We start from the raw sequence: 22118 nt of genomic DNA on the forward strand, positions 1-22118 counted from the left end.
GCCCTAAATTAAAATCAGTCAAAAAGGAATGCCCCAAAGGGCCAGTGGTCCTGCTTCCAAGCTTCATAAAGTCCCGTTGTCTCTTTGGACAGTCAGAATTCATGGATAATTTTTTGCACAGCTTCGTAGCTCTTGATTCTGTTTTCTCTGCTAATAAAATATCTATATTATAGCCTTACAAGTTAACCAGCCAGCCTACACCATCAACTGTAAAAACTATTCTTAACCATCTGCAAGCACTTGAAGCTTGTTTTCTAAGCATTCTTTTCTGAGCCAGATAAGGGACCTGCTTTTCCCCCCCATCTCTGTAGCAATTCAAGAGGAGATGTTAATCCTTAAACACTCTTTGTTTTAGTTTTCCTCTGAACCAGATGTGTTTTCTACAACATTTGCATGTGGGATAGAAGATCGTGGATTGCCATTTTGAAATATGGAAGGCACCTATTTTTTAGTGATCAAATGGGGAGTATTTGGCTTTCCATATAGGATAACACAAGCTACCTTTTCACTCTCATTTTTTTTCCCAATTTCCCACCAGGAGCAGTTATCCATGACCCCCCTCAAGATTCCGTTCCTGTCAGTTCAGTCTCTCTTATCCCACCACCACCGCCTCCGAAAAATGTTGCCCGCCTGTTGGCGCTAGCGTTAGCTGAGTCTGCACAACAAGCCTCAACTCAGTCCTTGAAGAGACCAGGGACTTCCCAGGCTGCTTATACAAATTATGGAGATGTAGCAGTGGCTGCAACTGAAGATAAGCTGCCTAGTTCTTACTCCCATGTTACTCAAGATAAAGCCTGCTTTCCACCTGACAGGCCTGCAGAGCCATTCCACCTCCAGAACAGTGCATCTGGGAGCTGTGACCAGCTCATGCCAGACACAGCAGCTCCTGGGGATCGCACACATTCCAGTGCAACTGAATCTGGGGATCAGCTCCACCAGGCAGACTTCCTGGGGAGTCAGCCCCATCAAACCTATTCATCTGGGGACCCAGAAAAGGCCAGAATCACTTCCATTCCCTTAATAGACTCTAAGTCTGACGATCACATAAGTTTCCCTGAAGACCAGTCGAGGAAGACTGTCGTGCCGACTGTCTCTTTTGCAGATCAGGACCAGTCTCAGCTTCATTTCTTCAGCGGAGATCAACCCCCTTCTTATCTTGGTGCAAGTGCGGATAAGCCCCATCCCCCCTCAGAGCTTGCAGACAAATCTATACCATCTAATTTGCCTAGGGACAAAATCTACCCTCCTTCTGGGTCCCCTGAAGAGAATAGCAGCACAGCCACCATGGCTTACGTGACAACTGCTCCAGCAACAGCTGAAATGAGCACCAGGGAAGCCAGCTGGGATATGGGTGAACAACGCACCGCAGCTGATTTTGCTGCCGCCACCCTTCAGCGTCCTCATAGAACTAATCGCCCGCTTCCCCCACCTCCTTCCCAGAGATCAGCAGAGCAGTTACCAGTGGTGGGGCAGGTACAAGCAGCCACCAATATAGGATTAAATAATTCCCACAAGGTAAGAAGGGGGAAAGTCAATGAGATGAAATACACTTTTTCCAAAGGTATGTCACTTTGCATCAGAGAGTGTTATCTTTGGGTCAGATGCGACGTTTATTTTTAAGTCCTCTGACAGGTTTCCATGAAACATTTCCCATTTGAGGTTAAAATCTGCCTTTACTTTGATGCTGTTTTTTCTCTGAGAAAGGAGCAGTTATGCAATGACTGTACTTTAACTATACTTGCTAACTGCTGCCTTCCTAAAGCATCTAGGCAGTTTCTTCATAGCAATACAAAGCGATTATGATCAAATGAGTCAAACTGGGCATTAGGTGTCAGGGTTGCAGGGTTTTTTGGTCCCCCCACCCACAGCTCCATCACTGACTCGTGACTTTGGGCAAGTCATTTTAACCACCCTATGCCAATTATTCATATCTGCCTATTGAAAGTACTTTAGTCTCAAGACATTTATAAGACTGCCTTGCAGACTTTAAAAGTATGAGATCACAGTGTCTTAGGACTTTTGTTATTTTCTCAACACTAACCAGCAGATTGTTCTGCGGTGAAATACCTCTTTCGATGAGAGAATGTTGTATGCAGAGTGCTAAAGTTTCTTCCTAACTTTCTCATATAAAAAAAGAAGTGTTTTAGGTCTTTTATGGTCACCTTGAACTAAAAGTACTTCAATATCTAGTGTTTAGCAGAGGACTCTATTTCCAGCAGCTGCTTCTCAAGGATGCCATATTTGCAGCATTGCTTTGAGGATCATGTTTGGCCTCTGCTGCCACAGACCAGAGTAGAAGACAGGGAGAGGCAGTAACTGTTGAATGTCACCTTAGACAAGTCACTTTATTGCCCTTCCCGAGATTTAGGGGCTTAAACTGCTAACTCTGTGCAACTATGAGTCACTTAAAAAATCTCTCCAGGTAGAATCCACCCTTTTTGTTTAACAAAATATTCTTGATGTCAAGCCCAAGCTAAACAGATAGACTGTGTATGTATTTTTAAGCTTGACTGTTGTTTGACTAAACCTTTGTTTTTGGTCTGCACATTAAGATAATGGCAGGCAACCTCATCTCACACTTCAAACCTATCATAAATTAGAACAGTTCTCCAAAGATGGTAATGTCTGTGACACCAGATAGCAGCATAGGCCGTTTTCTGGCCTTGGGGACAGGGTGGCCTACTGTCTTGTCCAACATTACCACGTGACTTAAGGAATTTCAAATTTCCTACCTAAATAGCTTAAGTTTGTGAGTTATAAATTTAGTAGAGTTTGATTCTGTAGAGGGGAGCATAGAAAATAAACTCATAATATTACCATCTTTCAATAGGTTCAAGGAGTAGTTCCAGTTCCAGAGAGGCCACCTGAACCCAGAGCCATGGATGACCTGGCTCCTGTCCTTGTGAGCGATGGCGGTGCAGCTGCTCAGTGTCCTGTCTCTACTCCTGCTCTCCAGCCAGGCCTCCCTGAAAAGATGTGGGAAGGTGCCAGGGCCCCACTGCTACACCTGCGTGCTGAGTCTGTCCCAGTGCACACTTCCTGTGGCTTTCCTGCACCAGTCCCCCCTGCCAGGACAATGGAGGGTAAAGTTGCTGCTGCCATACACTCCAGCACTGCAGATGCGACCAGCAGTTCCAGTTATCATCCCTTTGTCACTGCTTCTTCAGCCTCCATGGATGATATTTTGCCTTTACCACTTCCTGTCCCACAACCTAAGCATGCGTCTCAGAAAACTACTTATTCCACGTTCGCTAGGCCTGATGTCACCACTGAACACTTTGGTCCAGAAAACTGTTTGCATTTCAATATGACTCCAAACTGCCAGTTCCGTCCCCAGAGTGTACCTCCACATCACAATAAATTGGAGCAACACCAAGTGTATGGTTCCAGATCAGAGCCACCAGCCTCCGTGGGTCCTCGATATAACACGTATGTGGCCCCGGGAAGAAATGTGTCTGGACACCATGCCAAGCCGTGCAGCCGGGTTGAGTATGTATCTTCTCTGAGCTCGTCCATGAGAAGTGGTTGTTACCCCGAAGATATTCCACCATATCCTACCATCCGGAGAGTCCAGTCTCTCCATGCCCCACCATCTGCCATGATTCGCTCTGTTCCCATTTCACGGACAGAAGTTCCCCCAGATGATGAACCAGCCTACTGCTCAAGACCCCTGTATCAGTATAAGCCATATCAGTCCTCCCAGGCCCGCTCAGATTATCATGTAACTCAGCTTCAGCCTTACTTTGAGAATGGTCGGGTCCACTATCGGTATAGCCCATATTCCAGTTCTTCTAGTTCCTATTACGGACCCGACGGAGCCCTCTGCGATGTGGATGCCTATAGCACCGTACAGCTGAGGCCCCTTCACCGGTTACCCAATCGTGACTTTGCTTTCTACAATCCTCGGCTGCAAGGGAAGAACTTGTACAGTTATGCTGGTTTGCCTCCACGTCCCCGGGCCACCGTGACTGGCTATTTCTCTGGTAATGACCATAATGTAGTGAACATTCCTCCAACTGCTGATGTAAAGCACACTTACACCTCATGGGATTTTGAAGACATGGAAAAATATCGTATGCAGTCCATCCGGAGAGAGAGCCGGGCTCGGCAGAAGGTGAAAGGGCCTGTCATGTCCCAGTATGATAATATGACCCCGGCTATGCAGGACGACCTGGGTGGGATCTATGTCATCCATCTACGCAGTAAATCAGATCCTGGGAAAACTGGACTTCTCTCAGTGGCAGAGGGAAAGGAGGGGCGGCATCCAGCCAAGGCCATCAGTCCTGAGGGAGATGACCGCTTCTATCGGAAGCATCCAGAGCCAGAGTTCGATAGAGCCCATCACCATGGAGGACATGGCAATGGACAGTCAGAGAAACCATCCCTCCCGCAGAAGCAGAGCAGTCTCAGGAACAGGAAGCTCCATGACATGGGTTGTAGTCTACCTGAGCACAGGGCACATCAGGAAGCAAGCCATAGGCAACTGTGTGAATCAAAAAATGGGCCACCTTACCCCCAGGGAGCCAGCCAGTTAGATTTTGGGTCCAAAGGGATCCCAGATGCTTCTGAGCCCATCAGCTACCATAACTCTGGAGGGAAGTATATTACACCAGGGCAGGAATCTTTAAGACTGAACCACAAAGAGGCAAGGCTCTCCAAAGAGCTGGAGAGATCTCGGGCTTGGCAGCCTCCTGCCCCAGAAAAACACTCCAGAGACTGCTACAAGGAGGAGGAACACTTCAGTCAGTCCACAGTCCCACCCCCTAAACCGGAGAGGAGTCATAGCCTGAAGCTCCATCATACCCAGAACATGGAGAGGGACCCTGGTGTGCTGTTCCAATACCAAGCACATGGCAAGCGCCAGAGCAGCATGACTGCTGTGTCCCAGTATGACAACCTAGAGGGCTACCACTCCCCACCCCAGCACCAGAGAGGAGGCTTTGGAGGAGGAGCAATGGGGGCGTATATGCCCTCTGGCTTTCCCCACCCGCAGAATAGGACATACGCTACAGCTCTGGGTCAGGGGGCCTTCCTGCCCACAGAGCTATCCTTGCAGCATCCTGAAACACAGATCCATGCAGAATGAGCCCTGCGAGCAATAGAGTTGAAGCAGCCTCTGCTGGACAGTGGACTGTTCTATTTTTTTCAGTAACCAAAAAGATTACAAAAAGAAAAAGGAAAAAAAGCTACAAATCCCCCGACCACATTAAAAAAAAATAAGAAGAAGAAAAATAAGTCACCATCTTTTTTCCCTTCCTGTCTTATTACCACCTCTTCCAACTATAAACTGTCATTTTTGTCATTAAAAGAGATCTGAATGATTATAAAGCACTGTGCTGAAAACCTAGTAAAGAAATTTGTCACAGAGCATACTTGCCATATAGAGCTAATTTGTAAGAGCCTGAGGACTGCCTTTACCTGAATTTGAATTTGACTTTGTCCTTCTTAGTATTTGCTGTATAGTTCAGAGCAGTTTATATCTTTTTCTTGGGAGGCTTTTGCGTTTTCTGTTGCATTCCTACTGACTTTTTCAATACCTATGACACTTGCCCAGACTGACACTCAGTTTTTCTCACGTCATTCTCCTTGTCTTAGAAGGGTCTGTGTGTTAAATTATAAATTAGGTCTGAGAAAAACTTCTCCCTGATCCTTCAGATAAGTCTATGGGACATTTAGCAAATTATAACTAAAAAATGAGGGAATTAAGACTAAGAATTTTATAAGGGGTCATCATAAAATGTCAGACCACTTATACCCCGGCTGAGCCATGGTCTTCACATTCTTATTTTTCTTAGCTGTTTCTCACGGTTCAGTGAACAGGCTCGCATCACTGTGGAAAGGATTGTTAAAAGTTAGAATTACAGGCATTTCTCAGGTGGAAGTTAGTGAACACTCTTAGCACCAGAAAACCGTATCAACGCTTCTAATGTGTTGCCTGCTTTCAGCTATTTCTTTCCTAAATAATATTTGGTAAATTGTAATCCTAGTAAAAACATTTCATACCGTGTGTTCTACTAAAGCAAAGTTTTTCATTTTAAAAACCCCAGCATGGTGTGACTGGATAAACACACATAATTTATCATGATTACAAACCTACATGTTAATTTCTGTTTTTAAACCAGAGCACAGGTTTCTTGGGAATTCTTAAAGTAGCTACCTGTTAGTAAAACTGAAATTTCCTGCAATAACCGCTTAGGACACAGCCCCATTTCACCCGTTGGAATTCCGCACGGTTACCATTTCCGTCCTGAGGACTCAGCGTGCTGTTTGTTCACTCTACGTCTGCAATCGCAGTCTACTGTAATTGCCATCTACACCAGCAGTTCAAGTATATAGTTCGTATAACTCTGTAGACATGTTAAACATGTTCAGTACCCAGGACTTTCCTTTGAAAGTTGCATTCCTGATTAGAGTTGGAGCAGATGCCTCTAGCCTAATCCATTCCATTTTCTCAACTCACCCCATAACATATATGCCAGACTAGCAAGGCAGTCCTTTATCTACAAAACGAGTTTAGACTGTCATTTCATTCCATAACTCTTAATAATACTTGATTTTTATACATGCACATGTTTTAAATGCTCAGTTTGTAGAAGACCCTAGGAGAATTTCATTCCATTTACTGGATGGTCGCTGCTCTGGTTTTTTAAAACTTGGAATTAACTTCTATTTAGAGCAAAGGAAGAAATCTTTTAAGAGGCTAAATTTATGCTGCTATTATTGCTGTGAAATTGTATAAAGATTAGGAGTCATGCCAGTTTTTTTATTTTAAAAAAAAGTGATTGCATTTTAAGGGTTTATATTTAGGAAAAGAAAGTTTTAAGAACAACACATGTATTTATATGTGGAAATACTCTATAAGGTCTTTTGTTGTTGTTGTTCCCCCAGAATTGATCAGAGGGGGTCAATAAACATCATGGTAGAAATCTAAAATACCTATATGTGAAAAGGTCTGTGGAAATTTAGGCCTCTCCATTAAAAGTGCAGACCCTACTAGCATATGTTCGCAATGTTGGGAAACGAGGTAGGAATCCTCCACTTAGCACACAAACATCAGGTGCTGTTCGCAGGAGTTTGGTCTTCGGTGAATACACAGCACTAATTTTTTTTACCTTAACCATCTTTTTCTCAAGTAGGCAACTCATGGCCCCTTTGGGATCACACAAGCCCTGTAAGTTCTCACCAGCAGCATGGTGATTACAAAGAGGAGCTGGTGTGACAAGGACGTACAGATGGCTTTAGTAACAGATTTTTTTCTCAATGGTATTTGGTAACTAGTAATTCTAGTAAAACATTTCACACTGTTCTAAAGCAGCTTTTTTTTTTTTTTTAATTAAAAAGAAACAGAAGGATGTGGCTGAAGAAGTCCTGTCCAATTTTAATATTTGTGGATTTGTTGTCACACACATTGTTTACTCCTGAAATTGAAGTCTATTTTATAAATACTAAGGTTAATTCCTCAAAGCAATCACTTTATTAATATCCTATGGGCTTAGAAATATCAGGTACGTATTTTGAATACAGAATAGGGACTCAAATTTCTGGTATAAGTGTGAAACACAAACTTTCAGCAAAATCTAGAGTTGTTTCACTTAATGTATGTAGATACAGCCTTAACTTTGGATTCAGTTATTTGAAGGACTTTGCCTGTATCTTTCCCTTTCTAATCTTGTAGGGTAGAAATTGGATGGCAAATCACTGTGAGCCAGGTTACCTCAGCATAGTTCACCTTGTGTGTGACTTCACAGATAGGTTAATTAAATGTTACTATTTCAAATTCTGACATGGAGCATTATGATCAAGGAAATGGAGCTGCCTTATGCATTAAACCCATAATTTTATTAGTATTTTCATATTCATGTCTCCAGATCTCATCTTTTTGGCAAAATTCTGATGCCATAGTTTGATTGAAATAAATATTCCCTGGATGTCTGGCCAGAGACTTTGCTAACAGCCCCAGAGGTTTCATTTTCTTTTTTTTTTTTTTTACTAAATTTCATCTGAGCCTTATTGCTTACTGTATTCAGTTTTCTTTTAAACATGCAATCCCTGGGATGGTCCCAAGGATAGGGCCTGAACATTTTTATAATGGCAAAGCATTTTTTAGAAGTTAGGGTCAGGTTGAAAAATTCTAGAACTAATTCTGTAAAGAAGCGGAACCATTAATGTAAGTGGGGATAGAGAGTAGGTTAACACATTTGAAGCAGCAATAGATGCATACAATGTAAATTTGCAATTTGCCCCTTTAGTTAAGGAGCTGGCAAAGTTCATATGTCTGTTCCCCGCCCTGTCAGTCACGCCACCCCCGCCCCCCCACCACCCTCCGCAAATGTGTTGGAAAAGAATCTTCTAAGCAGTGTGTGAAGGAAATGATAATGAAAGCAAGAGTATATCAGAAAGTTACTTCCAAATGGTTAGAGCATGTGATTTTCAGTACTGTGTGTTACGGAAATGTCAGGAATGGTATATTTTAACTGTGTGCAAGATAATGTCAGTGTGCACAGAGGGTCTTTTTTCCTTTTCTGATTAGTACTGTTAGTGTTCAAAGAATAAAAATGTTTTACAGTTTAGATTCTAAGGTAGCAAAATCTGAATTTTCAACCATGACCTGCATGAGAGAAGCATCCTAGGAAGTCTTAGATCATACTTTTTGAGTTCTTAATTTTAATTTATATAGTGGTTTTTTATGTTTTAATATTTTTGTGAACTGGTGTAAATTGTTAATGCATATAAGCTTGTGTATTTTTGTAAATAGTTTTGTGATTTATTTCTTGACCCATATGTAAATATTTAGAGTCTCATTTCTTCAAAACTTATTTGAAGCTGAGTGTGGGTTTGGGGGTTTTGTTTGTTTCTTTGTTTTGGCTGGGGGTGGGGGAAGAGAAGAGATTTTGTACTCTGATAATCCAGATGGAGAACCCTGTGGTTTAAAGCAAATGTCCCACTGAAAGCAATTCAAATATCAACAAAATTATTTCAGGTTAAAACAGACTTCTTTGTGTGTGTTTCCTTTTTAACCTAATACGAATTATAACAAACTACAAGTTAGGGCGGTTGACTGGGGATATTCAGACCTAAAGGTTAATGTTTATATATTATAGATTATTATCTCAAATGGTATGTTATTTGATGGAAAGGATTTAATGTCACCTGTTTATATCTATTTGCCACAGTATGCTGCTGGGCCATATTTTCCCCAAGTCAAAACAGTATCTTAGAACTGCAGAGGCCCTTCAATCTTACTGGAAAGCCTCGGCAGACCTGCTACCTCAGGCTTGCAGCTCCCAGGAAACTGATTTGGTTTCTTAGGATACTCCAGAAGGAGATTCTGAATAATATCCATATTTCTAAAGATCCTCACAAACCATCTTGGACATTCTATTTACTTTTCAGAATAAAATGACCAGAAAAGAATCATCTCTTAAACTTGGTCACCTGTGGCAAGCTGGTTTGTGTCAAACCCAGATAAAATACTTTGATAAAACAAGTGCTGCCAGTAACCCAGCTGCCTGGTGGGGTCCAGAGTGTATTCCTGTGCCAAAATTCTTCTCAGAAACATTTCAGTATCTACCAGGATTCTTTGAAGGCAAAACCCCCCAATATTCAGCTATTGAAATCCTAGTTTTCCTACTGGGAATCATAAATTACAAACCATTCTAAAATATTAGAGCTTTTCTTTTTTTGCCAGTGAATAGGGAAAGTTGCCTGCTTAGTACGGATGACCCAGGTGAGCCAGCCATCTGTTACATACCTGCATGCCACACTCCAGACCGGAAGCAAAGATAGAACATCCGCTTTCCATAAACACTCCCAGACGTAAACAGGTGTGTCCATGGAAACTGCTCGATGGGATTAAAGAAGAGACATATATGACATTTCCATTGTGTCTTCTGCTTAATTTTCTGGGACTCTCATTTCTAATTTTCTGGGACTCTCATTTCTATTTCATCACCAAACTTCCTTTATACTGATGAAAATATAGTACGTAGCTCTTAAAATGTGTATCATTGAGTAATTGGAGACAAGTACATTGATGATATTTGAGACTTCAATCGTGTGGTTCATTGCAAAAGCCACATTTTAATATTGACTCCCCATTACAGCAAAAACTTTGGGCATCTGCCACCACCTGAAGTAGGACGTTTTAGTTAGACAGCTGTCTAACTCTGTTTCTCACATAGTTGAGAGTGCACCTCTTAAAAAAGATTGTGAGGTTTAATTTTTATTTTAAATAGAATGTTTCCAGAATATATTTCAAACCATAAACTTTGCTGTCAACACCTAAAGATTCATCATTTATACCTATGGATTACTGCACTATAATATAGTGATCTGCTTGGGGGGACACATTCATACAAAAGGAATGTTTGCTTCTATACCAAATGACCTGCCACCTCTGTTCCTTTATCTTCTTGAATTATTTTTAAAATTTTTCTGTATCTTCTTTTTTTTCTAATGTCACTTCTTGCTATTGTTTATGAACTACCTGTAAACCTTTCTCTTCCTCTAAATAATCATTCAAAATAAATAAGCATATCAAAATGGTGAACAAAAAAGGTTCTGAACTGGGGCCCTGAAAGATTCAGACTTTGTGTCATCTATTTGTCATCACTCAGAGCCTCTTATCCTTTTCTTCTAGCAGTGCTCGGGCAGCAAAGTTTCAGAAGGTGAGATTACTGTGTAAGATACTGAGAAGGGAGACTGAAACAAAGACTGTAAGTTTTCCCTGCATTTGACATTTTGCAAGGAAGCTATAGGATTAGACACTTTTCCATGTTAATAACCACCAAGTATTTCTCCCCATAGAAGAATGGTAGTCCACAGAAGATAGTTAGCAGCCACACATAACTCTAATGTGAAGACAGAGTGTCGCACGCATAGACAGCTTCACCTGTCACTGAGTCATTCAATTAGTGTTCTTTTTTCATTCCCTAAAAACATTTGAAAAGCATCCTGAGATTTCTCAGCCACTGGTTTATGTTTTAAACTTGACAAGGAGTTCTCAAACTTTAGAATTCGTACAAAGCACCTGGAGAGCCTGTTAAACATGAGTCCTTGAACAGCCACCAGGTAGTCTGATTCAGTAGGTCTGGAATTGGACTCAGGAATTTACAGTTTTAGCAACCACCCCATGTGATTCTGGTGCAGATAGCTGAGAAATACTGATCTAGATGGCATATTTAATGGACCTCTCAGAGAAGCTATCTCTACTTCATCAACCTTTGCCACTTTTTCTCATTTGCATCTTTGTTCCCCATCACTTCAGTGATACTAGCCCTGAAATTTATCACTAATTTCTCTGTCCCCGGTGTTTAAACATTAAGCCCAGATTCAAAACTAATAATCATACAAAGAAATTGAGACTAATTGAGCTGATAAGCAATATAAGAAGACAATTCGACATTCACTAAAACTGGTGAAATGACTACTATCAACTCTATATATATAGTTAAGTGGGGTGTGAGACATTTAGGCTGGTTAGGAAGTGTAGTTAATGCATATTTACTTCTAGGCAGTCAACAGTTTTTGAAATACTATATTCCTGGAAAACAACTCTTAGAACCAAGTGATGTGCCCTCATTTGTCACCAAAACCTTTACAAGAACTACCAGCATATAATTAGTTTATTTGACTAATTGTCAATTTGGGGCAACAGCAACTGGTAGCTAACACTGTCCTTACTCTACTATAGTTCCAGTCCCTGTTGTAAGCATTTTACATCATTTAACTCATTTGTTCCTCATAACCCATGAGTTTATAGATGAGGCCAAGGCACACAGAGGTTGAAGTCTTGGCCTACTGTCACACAGCTGGTCATCAGTGGTGGAGCTGAAGTTTATGCCCAGGCACTCAACACAAGCTTATGCTCTAATAAAAGCAGGCTTTAAAGCTGAATAGCTGAATAGTTGAATTCAGACTGTTACTAATTCTAATGCCCTTACTGAACTACTAAACCCTTCTAAAACTTTCTAAAACCCTTTCTAAGCCATGGCACTCTCATCTGTAAAATGGGACTAAAAAGAGCACCTACTACTTGTGGTTGCTGTGAAGACTAAATTAGATAATAGATGTTTCTAAAGGGCTTAGCAGGAGAGCAAGTACCCAGTAAAAGTTATCCAGGATTTTTACTTTGAAATGGTACAAGGCCACACGGTGGTTAAAGGGTTATATTATGCTTATACAATTATATTATTAAGAATTGAATCAGTTGGGTCAACTTTTCTGAAAAACTGAATCAGTTGGGTCAACTTTTCATGTAGTTGAGACACCTTTCAGGAAGAGAGCCTTGGTAAGTAGAGATGCAAGACAAATTTAGTGGTTAAAATAAAACTTCACAGTGAAACTCGAAGCATGACATGGCAGTGGAGAAGCCCTTGCTTTCTAAAAATATATTGCAATTATTCAGTGGAGACCTTTATGTAGATAGCGCTGATTATGACTACTGAACAATGTTGCCTTCTGTTTTAGAGATACGTTGTCTCCTTTTCATTCCATTGAATGTGATAACTGCAGTTGAGGGCAGTGGGCTTATGAGATTCTGTGAGCTGTGCCTTCTCTGCTGACGGGAGTTGCTAAGAGAGATTATTTCTCCATTTTTGAATAATAAGGGTCGTTCCATTATTCTTAAACATATATACTTTTTTTTTCTTGATTCAAGATCTGTTAAAGCAAAATGCTTATCCACAGAAGAATGTAGTGATTGCCTTGATAGTAAGTAATAGTGCTAACAATTTACTGTTCAGTTACATGTGCCAGGCTATTCTAAGTGTTTTACGTATGTTAATACTCAAGTCTTTCTAACAGTGATGAGAAGCAGCATTATTCGATAATAGATGTTTCTAAAGGGCTTAGCAGGAGAGCAAGTACCCAATAAAAGTTATCCAGGATTTTTACTTTGAAATGGTACAAGGCCACACAGTGGTTAAAGGGTTATATTATGCTTATACAATTATATTATTAAGAATTGAATCAGTTGGGTCAACTTTTCTGAAAAACTGAATCAGTTGGGTCAACTTTTCATGTAGTTGAGACACCTTTCAGGAAGAGAGCCTTGGTAAGTAGAGATGCAAGACAAATTTAGTGGTTAAAATAAAACTTCACAGTGAAACTCGAAGCATGACATGGCAGTGGAGAAGCCCTTGCTTTCTAAAAATATATTGCAATTATTCAGTGGAGACCTTTATGTAGATAGCGCTGATTATGACTACTGAACAATGTTGCCTTCTGTTTTAGAGATACGTTGTCTCCTTTTCATTCCATTGAATGTGATAACTGCAGTTGAGGGCAGTGGGCTTATGAGATTCTGTGAGCTGTGCCTTCTCTGCTGACGGGAGTTGCTAAGAGAGATTATTTCTCCATTTTTGAATAATAAGGGTCGTTCCATTATTCTTAAACATATATACTTTTTTTTTCTTGATTCAAGATCTGTTAAAGCAAAATGCTTATCCACAGAAGAATGTAGTGATTGCCTTGATAGTAAGTAATAGTGCTAACAATTTACTGTTCAGTTACACGTACCAGGCTATTCTAAGTGTTTTACGTATGTTAATACTCAAGTCTTTCTAACAGTGATGAGAAGTAGCATTATTAATTTTGTTGCCACTTCACAGATAAAGAAACTCAGGCCCAGAAAATAAGTGATGTGCCTGAGTTCCTTCCTCTGAGGTTAAAAGGGATTCGGGCCCAAGCTTTCTGACTTCAGAGCCTGCAGTTTTTCTCACTCTGCTGCCCAAAGTGAATTTTCAAAGATCCTGAACCCCATAACACAGGCACAGTGAAGACACTATTCATTTGCAAGAAAAGCAATCCCTTCCTATCAGGGTAGGCTAAGTTTATGTTGTAGTGACATCACTAAAATCTCGGTAGCTTAACACAAAAAGGTGTATTTCCTGCGCAAGCAAAGTCTGCTGCAGGTCCAGGTGACTCCTGGGTAATGGTCCTTTGTGTGGCTTGTCAGCCGTCAGGGCTGAGAGGGGCTGCCCCATCCGTTAGAGACCTCATCTGAAACTCATGTTCATATTCATGGGAAGCTGTGGCAAGGGAGGAGAGCACTGGAGGTTCTTGTGCAAGTAGACGCAGAACGTGACCCAGAAGTAATACAAGTCATCCCTGCTCATAGCTCATGAGCCAGAGCTAGTCTCCAGATCATGCCCCACTGCAGGGAAGGTGGCGGGTTCGGTGTGGTCTGCTGTGTGCCTGAAAGGAGAGCCCCACTGGGTGGCGGTGAGCAGCACTAACGTCTGCCGCAGCACTTAGCTCTCTACTCAGACTCTTCCACTTACATTACTGACAACCATATTATAACATGGGAAAATGATCTAAAACATGGTTAAAACTCCCTGAGAGAAAGTCAAGGAATAATAGTTCCTTGTGCTTGTGTGTGTGTGGGGGGGGGATTGGGGAGTGGGGGGAGCGCCGGGACAGGGGAGCGACGAGTCAGTGTAGGGCTGGCAGATTTCCTGAGGAAGTGTCACTTTTGAGTGTCCCACAATGGTGGCAAGAAATGCCCAGCACCCACAAATTTCTGACTGTATATTGGAGAAAAGCTTCTGGAAGTAAAGAGAAGCTGTATCTTGCTACAGTCCCAGAGACATGGAAGAAGGCTTGCAAAGGGGCACAGCTACTCCTTAAATGCTGTTTGAGAGTCACCCTCCCCCTGCCCCGTCACTCTGTCCTCGTTGACCTCTTCATTAGCCCATAAATGTACCAAGGCCACTTCCATTTCAGTCTTTGCACTGACAATCCTCCCCCCAACAGTGCTCAGGTCCCAGATACGTTTACCTGGCTTGCTCTCTCTTTTAGTCTTTGCCCAAATGTCACCACCTTAGAAAAGACTTCCCTTGACCATCCTGCCTAAAATAGCACCTTATTTTTCTCAAGCCACTTATTCTGCTTTCTGATATGTGTAATATCTGTATCTCTTCTAGAATGTGAACTCCAAGAGGACAAGAACTTTGTCTTGTTTACTTATATCCTAGTGCCTTAAACAGTGTTATAGCATAATATGTGCATCGATATTTGTTGAATGAGTGAACTGATGGGTCTGTTATCCATGATAATGTAATGAAAGTCATGTACTAGGAAACCCTTTGGGTACTGGAATATAACAGGTTATCTTTCTCTAGTAGCAAGAATGAGTCCAACATCACTTTTTTGATCTGCTTTCCTATATTAGAAGCACAAACCACTGGTGGTGGTTGATGAACCCCGCCCCAAAAGAAAGCAAGTAGGCTTAGATTATCTCAAATTCAACTGCCAGAGTGACTAGACACTGCTAGAATTAGAAAATCTTTTTAAAGGAGGTCAGTTTTGAACAATGTTTGGAAAGTGGTGATGGGGAGTTCCTTGGAGGGGAGGAATGGAGATATTATAAGTGTCCAGGAAAGACTTTCTTCCCACACTCAAATCCATCCTACAAAAGCATCTTTGGGTGTGGGTTTGAGAAGATGTAATGAACCCTTTTTTTCCCCAGGATAACAACTTTCGAAGAGAAGAAAAAGAATAAGGTTCGAATAATTTTTAACAACAATATATAGTAACCTATGTACCAAGGGATGGTAGAATATGGGGAAATGTAAATGAGTTAGTCTGTGAATGATCGGCTTCTCCAAGTTACCTGAGTTTCAAAGCGGGTAAATAAAAGTGTAGGAAGTGAGCTCATTGATGTTTCCTAGACTGTATAGGATAAAGTTACTGGGACTCCAAGACCCCAGAAACTTCAAGAACTCTGAAAGTCATTGTCATGGCTCTGGATTTCACTGTCACCTGGCCCCTCCTTTCCCTTGCGCTCCTCAATGGCATTTAGCAAGTGTTTCACATTGATTAAAGGTGGGAAATGGTTCTCTTCCTACCAGAGTTTATTATTAGGGTGCCAAAGGCTCTCTTGACACTTTTGGGTTTTATGACACTTAAAAAAACTTAATTAAAATATATAGGGGTGGCTTCCTTGGGGCGAGGCAAAAGCATCCAATGTTGGATTCAAATAATATTTTGCTACTCTAGTAACAAATGAATATCCCAGGATAGCGTATTGATACCATCGCTCTCCTACTAAGGTAATCTTGGCTTTCTGGGGTGTTTTCACCTTCCGAAGATGGACAGTTTTTGTCCCCTATCTTAGACAATGTGACCCTTGTCCAAAGGCCTCCTTACCATCTGGGAAGGTACCTGATCACCTACTCTGCCTTCTGAGTTCCTCAGCAACATACTCAGCTAACTCGTAACCCACATTATGGTGAAAGAGAGACTTGGGAGGGCGGCAACAAGCATGACACTCAGCCTAAGTATATGCAGAGGTCTCAGAAGAAAAGAATTTAGACTTGTTCTGATTACCGTAATGGTGGAAGCCATCTGAAGTGCGTAATGCTGAGCAAGGATGTTGTAGGAGGGACTGAATCACTGGATGTGTAATTGGAGTGAAGTTTGAAGTCCCTCCCAACCCTCAGGTTGTGTTGTATTTGTGAAATCCTAAGGATTGATGGGCTATGCCACCTGGAGGTCGTTTGGGAGTTACCTGCTCCACTGCCAAGTGAGAGTGCTATTCTCTTCAGCTGGAGCACTCGTCTTCCCTTCCCCCATCTTGGCATCTGCCCCATGCGAAGGCTTCTAATAGCACTTGGAATTAAACCCAAACTATTCCATCAAGCCCTGACTTCTCCCTCTCTCTCTCTCCCTCCCTTCCTTCTGCCCTTTTCTCTCTCTCTCCCTCTCCCTTTCCCCCTCCCTCTCCCTCTCTCTCTCCCCCTCTCTGTCTCCTCCCCCTCTCCTCCCCCTCTCCCTCTCCCTCCCTGGACAATTTAGATAGCACCGTGGCCTTGCCTTTTCTTTTATTCCCATGCCAAACCTGTTCCTGTCCCAGGTTCCTTGTGCGAGTTGTTTTCTCTGCCTAGAATGTTCTTCTCATGGAGGCTACTTCTCTTCATTGAGATCCCACTACATCGGGCCTTCCTTGATGACCCTATCTGAGGTAGCCACTCAGTCACGTCACCTCCTTAATTCTATAAATATCACTTATCACTCAAATTATTTTTATTTATTTATTTATCTATTAATTGTCTCTATCTCTTCAATAGTTTGTAAGCTCCATGAGAACTTGGCACATGGTATGTACTCAAATAGGTTTGTTGAATGAATGAATGAATGAATGGTATTTAGGAAAGAAAGAGGTCATGAAAAAAAGTAACTTTAGAAAACTGCTATTTTGCCTAAGCTCAGCCCCCCAGGAAAGGGCTGTCCTTTGTAGCCACAAGGAGTCTCTTCAGACACAGACTTGACATGCCTACTTCATAGAAATTGGTAATTTGAAGAAGCCACCAGATGGTGCTGTTGACACACTTTTTATTCTCAAGTGTTCCTGTTTATTGAAAGGTTCACTCAGGCCTCCAGATATGATTCAGTAGGCTACTGCTTTCTTCTTCATCTCTTTACACCCTACTTTTACAAAGGCAGTTTAAGAGCAGTGACCTGGCAACAAAAACCGAGAGCCAATATAAGGAGCTACTTTTTTGGAGCCAGCACTGAAAAAGAGAGGGTTAGATTCGAACTGTGACACATAGGACTTTTGGATAAAAATGCCATCTGTCTTAAGAACTCTAGTGAGAGTTTGCTTTCATTATGACTCCATAATTTCTAAGGATGATTTCGTGTTTCTAGATTCTCAAATATTGTTTATTGCTGTTTTAAGGAAATGGTATAAAATATTGAGAATCTGGCTTCTCTATTTTTATATGCTAAGTCCAGGCAGGGCTTGGCAGAGTTTCTAAACCTGGATGCACATCAGAATTTCCTGCAGAGCTTTTTAAAAATATAGATCTCTGTGTGCTGCTAAGTTAGTTGCCTCTTCAATGGCCAGAGAACTTGCATTTTTAGAAGGAACTCCCCAGAAAATTTAGTGTCATCCATGATTCAGGAGCCATTGTTCCTGGAAAAGAGCTATGTCGCCAGTCTCCCTTCTAGAACCTTCCAATCCTGCCCACCACTCCTCTGCCTGTCCAGGGCTTAACTTGGTCCCAGTGCACTGTCCCCCGAGTTTTGTTTCACCATCTTTATCGTTAGTGGGAGCCTTCCCAGCCCCATCCCGAAAAGATCGCATGATGGCCAGGCTTGGAAAATAATGGATTAAATAGGTTTGTTTATTTGTTTATTTAACTGCAAAGTTTCTTAGAGATCTACACTACACCACGGTACATTAAAGCCTCTTAGAAGGAGTGTGTAGTGTTGGATTGCAGAACATCTCGTTCATTATTTCTTCAGAACACATTTTATGAAATGTCGTCTCATCGAATCAGATCAGGACTAGGTATCAGGAATTTTTGGTTTTGGTCACAGCTTCTTTATTAATAAGAACATGACTAATTTATTTAGACCCAACAGATTCCAAATTCGAGGCAACTGGCCGTGTGACTTGACCAAGTTATCCTACCCCTTAAAGGCTTCATTGCCTTATCTGAAAACGGGGGTGGTAACTGCAGTGATGACCACCCAGAAACTGCTGAATGGCAAATGGAGTGATAGATGAGAAAATGCTCTGACACGAGAGAAGTAGCATATAAGCAAAGTGGTATGCCCCGTAGGATGTCAGAGTTACTCCAGCACCTCCACAGAGTTGAAGGTTTTCAAGCTAGCATATAAATTTAACCAATATTATAATAGCTGTCACCTGTAAAACAAATTTTCTGTAATAAAAATCATTCAAGTAATTAGTTTTCAAAGTCAAATAGGGTAACAAAGCTTGTAATAAAATGTCAGTTCTCGTTCATTTTCTAATCCCCACTTCTCGGAGACGACAACCTTTTTCAACTCTTTTAGGTATCTCTTCTGGTATTTACCACCCAATTTCTAAATCATGTACCGCTTCTTGATTTTTCAGTTTTAAGCATTGTATCTTGACTTCCCACCATGTAGTACGAGGGGAATCCATTTTTGCTGGTACTGTGTCTGGTCACTGCCCCACCCCTGTCCCAATGACACAACATAGGCACTCTCCCATTTCTGTTTTTCTGTTCTAGATACAATACTGAATCCTTTAATCAATATCTAATATTTTCTATGTACCTATTAATTCATCCTCAGCCTCGGCTATAAGACTGTAACTATCTTCTCAATATGGCTCTCAACACATCGGATCATCTGTTTCTGTGTATTTTTCTTTTCGGGGGGCAGGGCATCGTGAGTTCTCTCTGGCAGCCCTTCCTCCTCCAGCTCAGCTCTAGAGCCGTGGTCTTCACGGCAATTGTGAGATTCCCTTGTCCTCTCCCAGCGAGGAATCTCTTGATTCCTGGATCCCATCCTATCTTGTTTTATTCCCTCTTGGTGATTAAAAAAAAAAAAAAAGTGCAGGGGAAGTAATTGAAAATACCCATTTATTTTTTTACTCATATTTTTTGATGATTACGCTTAGTATAGGATTCTAATCTGAAAATAAATTCCCCTTGTATTTTGGATGGTATTGCTCTTTACCTTTTGTGGCAAATCTAGTTGTTGAGAAGTCTGATGCCATTCTGCTTCTTGATCCTTATTTGTGAACTATTTTCATCTGAAAACTTATGATCTCTTTTTTTCTGGTGTTCTGAGTTTTAATGATAATGTACCCTTATGGGGGTCTTTTTTCAACAGCTGAGATGGGCACTCGGTGCCCTTTTCAATCATGAAACATACGGTCTTCCGTTCTGGGGATCTAAACATTCTTTCTTTGATATTTTCTTCTCAGTTATCTCTCTAAACGCCTGTTGTTTTGATGTTCACCCTTTTGGATCGATCTTTGATTTCTCTTTTCTACTCTTCATCTCTGACTTTTTTTTTTTTAATTTGTGGTATATTTACTCATTTAAAAATTAATCATATTGATTTTTTTTTACTTCTATAATTTGGATATCCAAGAGTTCTGTTGTCTTTTGAGTGTTTCTGTCTTTAACACCTTTTGTTCTTGTTTAATGAATCCAGGCAGGACCTATCTCTCTGAAATATTAGAGGAGTTTTTAATTATTTTTAATTATTTTTCTTTTGTCCCCTGCATTCCTTTTTTCCCCTTAATTTCATTTCATCTGTTTATTTTTGTTTGTGTTCTTTGTTAGAATCCTTTCTCACATTTCTGATAATCAGTGGCTACACTTTCAAATGTGAATGAAGCATGTGAATGAAGCACATGCGCGCGCGCACACACACACACACACTGGTTAGAGGATGTGTTGAGCAGGCAAAGCTAGTTAGCTAATGAAGCACTGCAGTAGGCACAATAATGGCCCCCAAAGATGTCCATGTTCTAATCCTCAGAACTTGTGACTGTGTTAGGTTACAAGGCAATGGGGAATTAAGGTTGCAAATCAGCTGATCTTAGGATTGAGAGATTCTCCCTGGGCCCAACGGAATCATGAGTCCTTAAAATGGAAGAGAGAGGCAGAAGAAGAGATTCAGAAAAAAGATGTGACAATGGAAGCAAGGTTGAAGTGATGTGGTGTGAGATACTCAACTTGCCATTGCTCACTACGAAAATGGAAGAAGGGGGCCATGAGCCAAGGGATGCAGCCAGCCTCTAGGAGCTGAAAAAGGCAAGAAAATGACTTCTACTGTAGAGCTTTCAGAAAAGAACACAGTCCTGCTGACAACTCAATTTTAGCCCGCTGAGACTCATGTCATCTGGACTTCTGAACTTTAGAACTGAAAGACAGTAATATATGTTTTTTTAAGTTTTTTAAGCTAAGTTGTTTGTAATTTGTTATAGCAGCTTTAGAAAACTAATAAAAAGACCAACACATTTAGTTGGGAGATCCACACGGATTGCAGTTAAGGAAGGAAGAAGAGTCAAAATAGCCAGGAAAACATTCTTGAGACCTGTGATGCGGGAGGAACGAAAGGTCTCCGGACTTTAACCAATTTCATGGTGCCTGCTCTGTTCATCTGGAGAATTCTACTGCCTTCTCAGTAGCCCCAGAAACATTCACTTGGAAGAATTTTGAGATTCGTAGCCTAATCCTGAATATACCTGACTCCTTGTTCCAATATTTTTTTCATAGCCTAGCCTAGCTCTGAAGGAAAAAACAAGGTCACTTGAACAGAATCCACGTATGTGTAGTCTTCACAATCATTTCTTTAGTGTAGGTGGTGTTGCAGCCACCTGACTGAGACACTGAACAGTGGCCCTGACCTAACCCCACCAGGTTTTCCTGTGCTTCAAAAGGGTTTAGATTAGGAAACAGAGTTCTCAGGCTTTCCCATATTTAGTCAAGCTTTTAGATTTACACACAGGCTGTAAACATGACTGTGATGTCATCTGGGCACAGATGGTTCCAGGTTTCTCACAGCCCAGCCCAGTTAGGTCAGGGCCAAGAACATGTCATGTGACTCATCTTTTCTCTCTCTCTCTCCCTTTTTTTTTTTACGCCTACAGAGCCCGGTCTTCCTAGGTGGTCTACCATCCAAGTACTAACCAGGCCTGACCCTGCTTAGTTTCCGAGATCAGACGGGATCGGGCGTGTTCAGGGCGGCATGGCCGTAGGCTCTTTTCACTCTCTTAATGATATCTTTTGAGGAACAAAGTTGTAGTTTCACCTTAGTCAGATTTACCAACTTTTTCATTTATGTATGATAAATTTTATGTCCTGTTTAAAAAGTCATTTCCTACAATGAGGTCATGAATATAAAAGCTTTATTATTTTACATTTTATACTTTGATCCACAATCTACCTGCATATGATTTTTCCATACAGTGTGAGATGGGGTCAAGTTTAGTATTTCTTATCCTCTATGGATATCTAATTGTATAACACCAACTATTAAAAAGGGTTTCTTTTCTCCAAAGTTAATCAATATCTTATTTTTAAAAATATATCAAATGTCCAGATATTTGTTTAAATTTACTCATATATTTATCATTTTCACTGCTTTTCATGTCTTACTGGATCTTTGACTTCCATGTGGGATCATTTCCTTCTGTCTGAATAACATCTTTATTGTTTCCTTTAGTGTGGGTATGCTATTATTTTAGTTTTTATTTATTTGAAAATGTTTCTGTTTCACCTTCATTTTTAAAAATAATCTTTTATTTTTCAATTATAGTTGGCATACAGTATTATATCACTTTCAGGTGTACAACACTGAGATTAAATATTTATATAAACTCT

At 41.0% G+C, this 22118-nt stretch overlaps 1 protein-coding gene and 1 pseudogene across 3 annotated transcripts in view; one reads left to right on the top strand and one right to left on the bottom strand.

Moving 5' to 3' along the window:
• ARHGAP32 (Rho GTPase activating protein 32) overlaps positions 1-8991 on the top strand; it is a 173907-nt gene extending 164916 nt beyond the window's left edge. For all 3 annotated transcript variants that reach the window (XM_006915185.3, XM_015592038.2, XM_015592040.2), the window contains 2 exons: positions 539-1515; positions 2831-8991. In XM_006915185.3, the coding sequence (XP_006915247.2) occupies positions 539-1515; positions 2831-5086 (3233 nt within the window). In that variant the 3' untranslated portion in view covers positions 5087-8991. The remainder of the gene's footprint in view (positions 1-538; positions 1516-2830) is intronic.
• Positions 8992-21376: 12385 nt separating this feature from the next.
• LOC112482518 lies at positions 21377-21495 on the bottom strand (annotated as a pseudogene).
• Between the last annotated feature and the right edge of the window lie 623 nt (positions 21496-22118).

The sequence above is a fragment of the Pteropus alecto genome, unplaced genomic scaffold, assembly GCF_000325575.1.
Source record: "Pteropus alecto unplaced genomic scaffold, ASM32557v1 scaffold135, whole genome shotgun sequence".
Classification (NCBI taxonomy): Eukaryota; Metazoa; Chordata; class Mammalia; order Chiroptera; family Pteropodidae; genus Pteropus; species Pteropus alecto.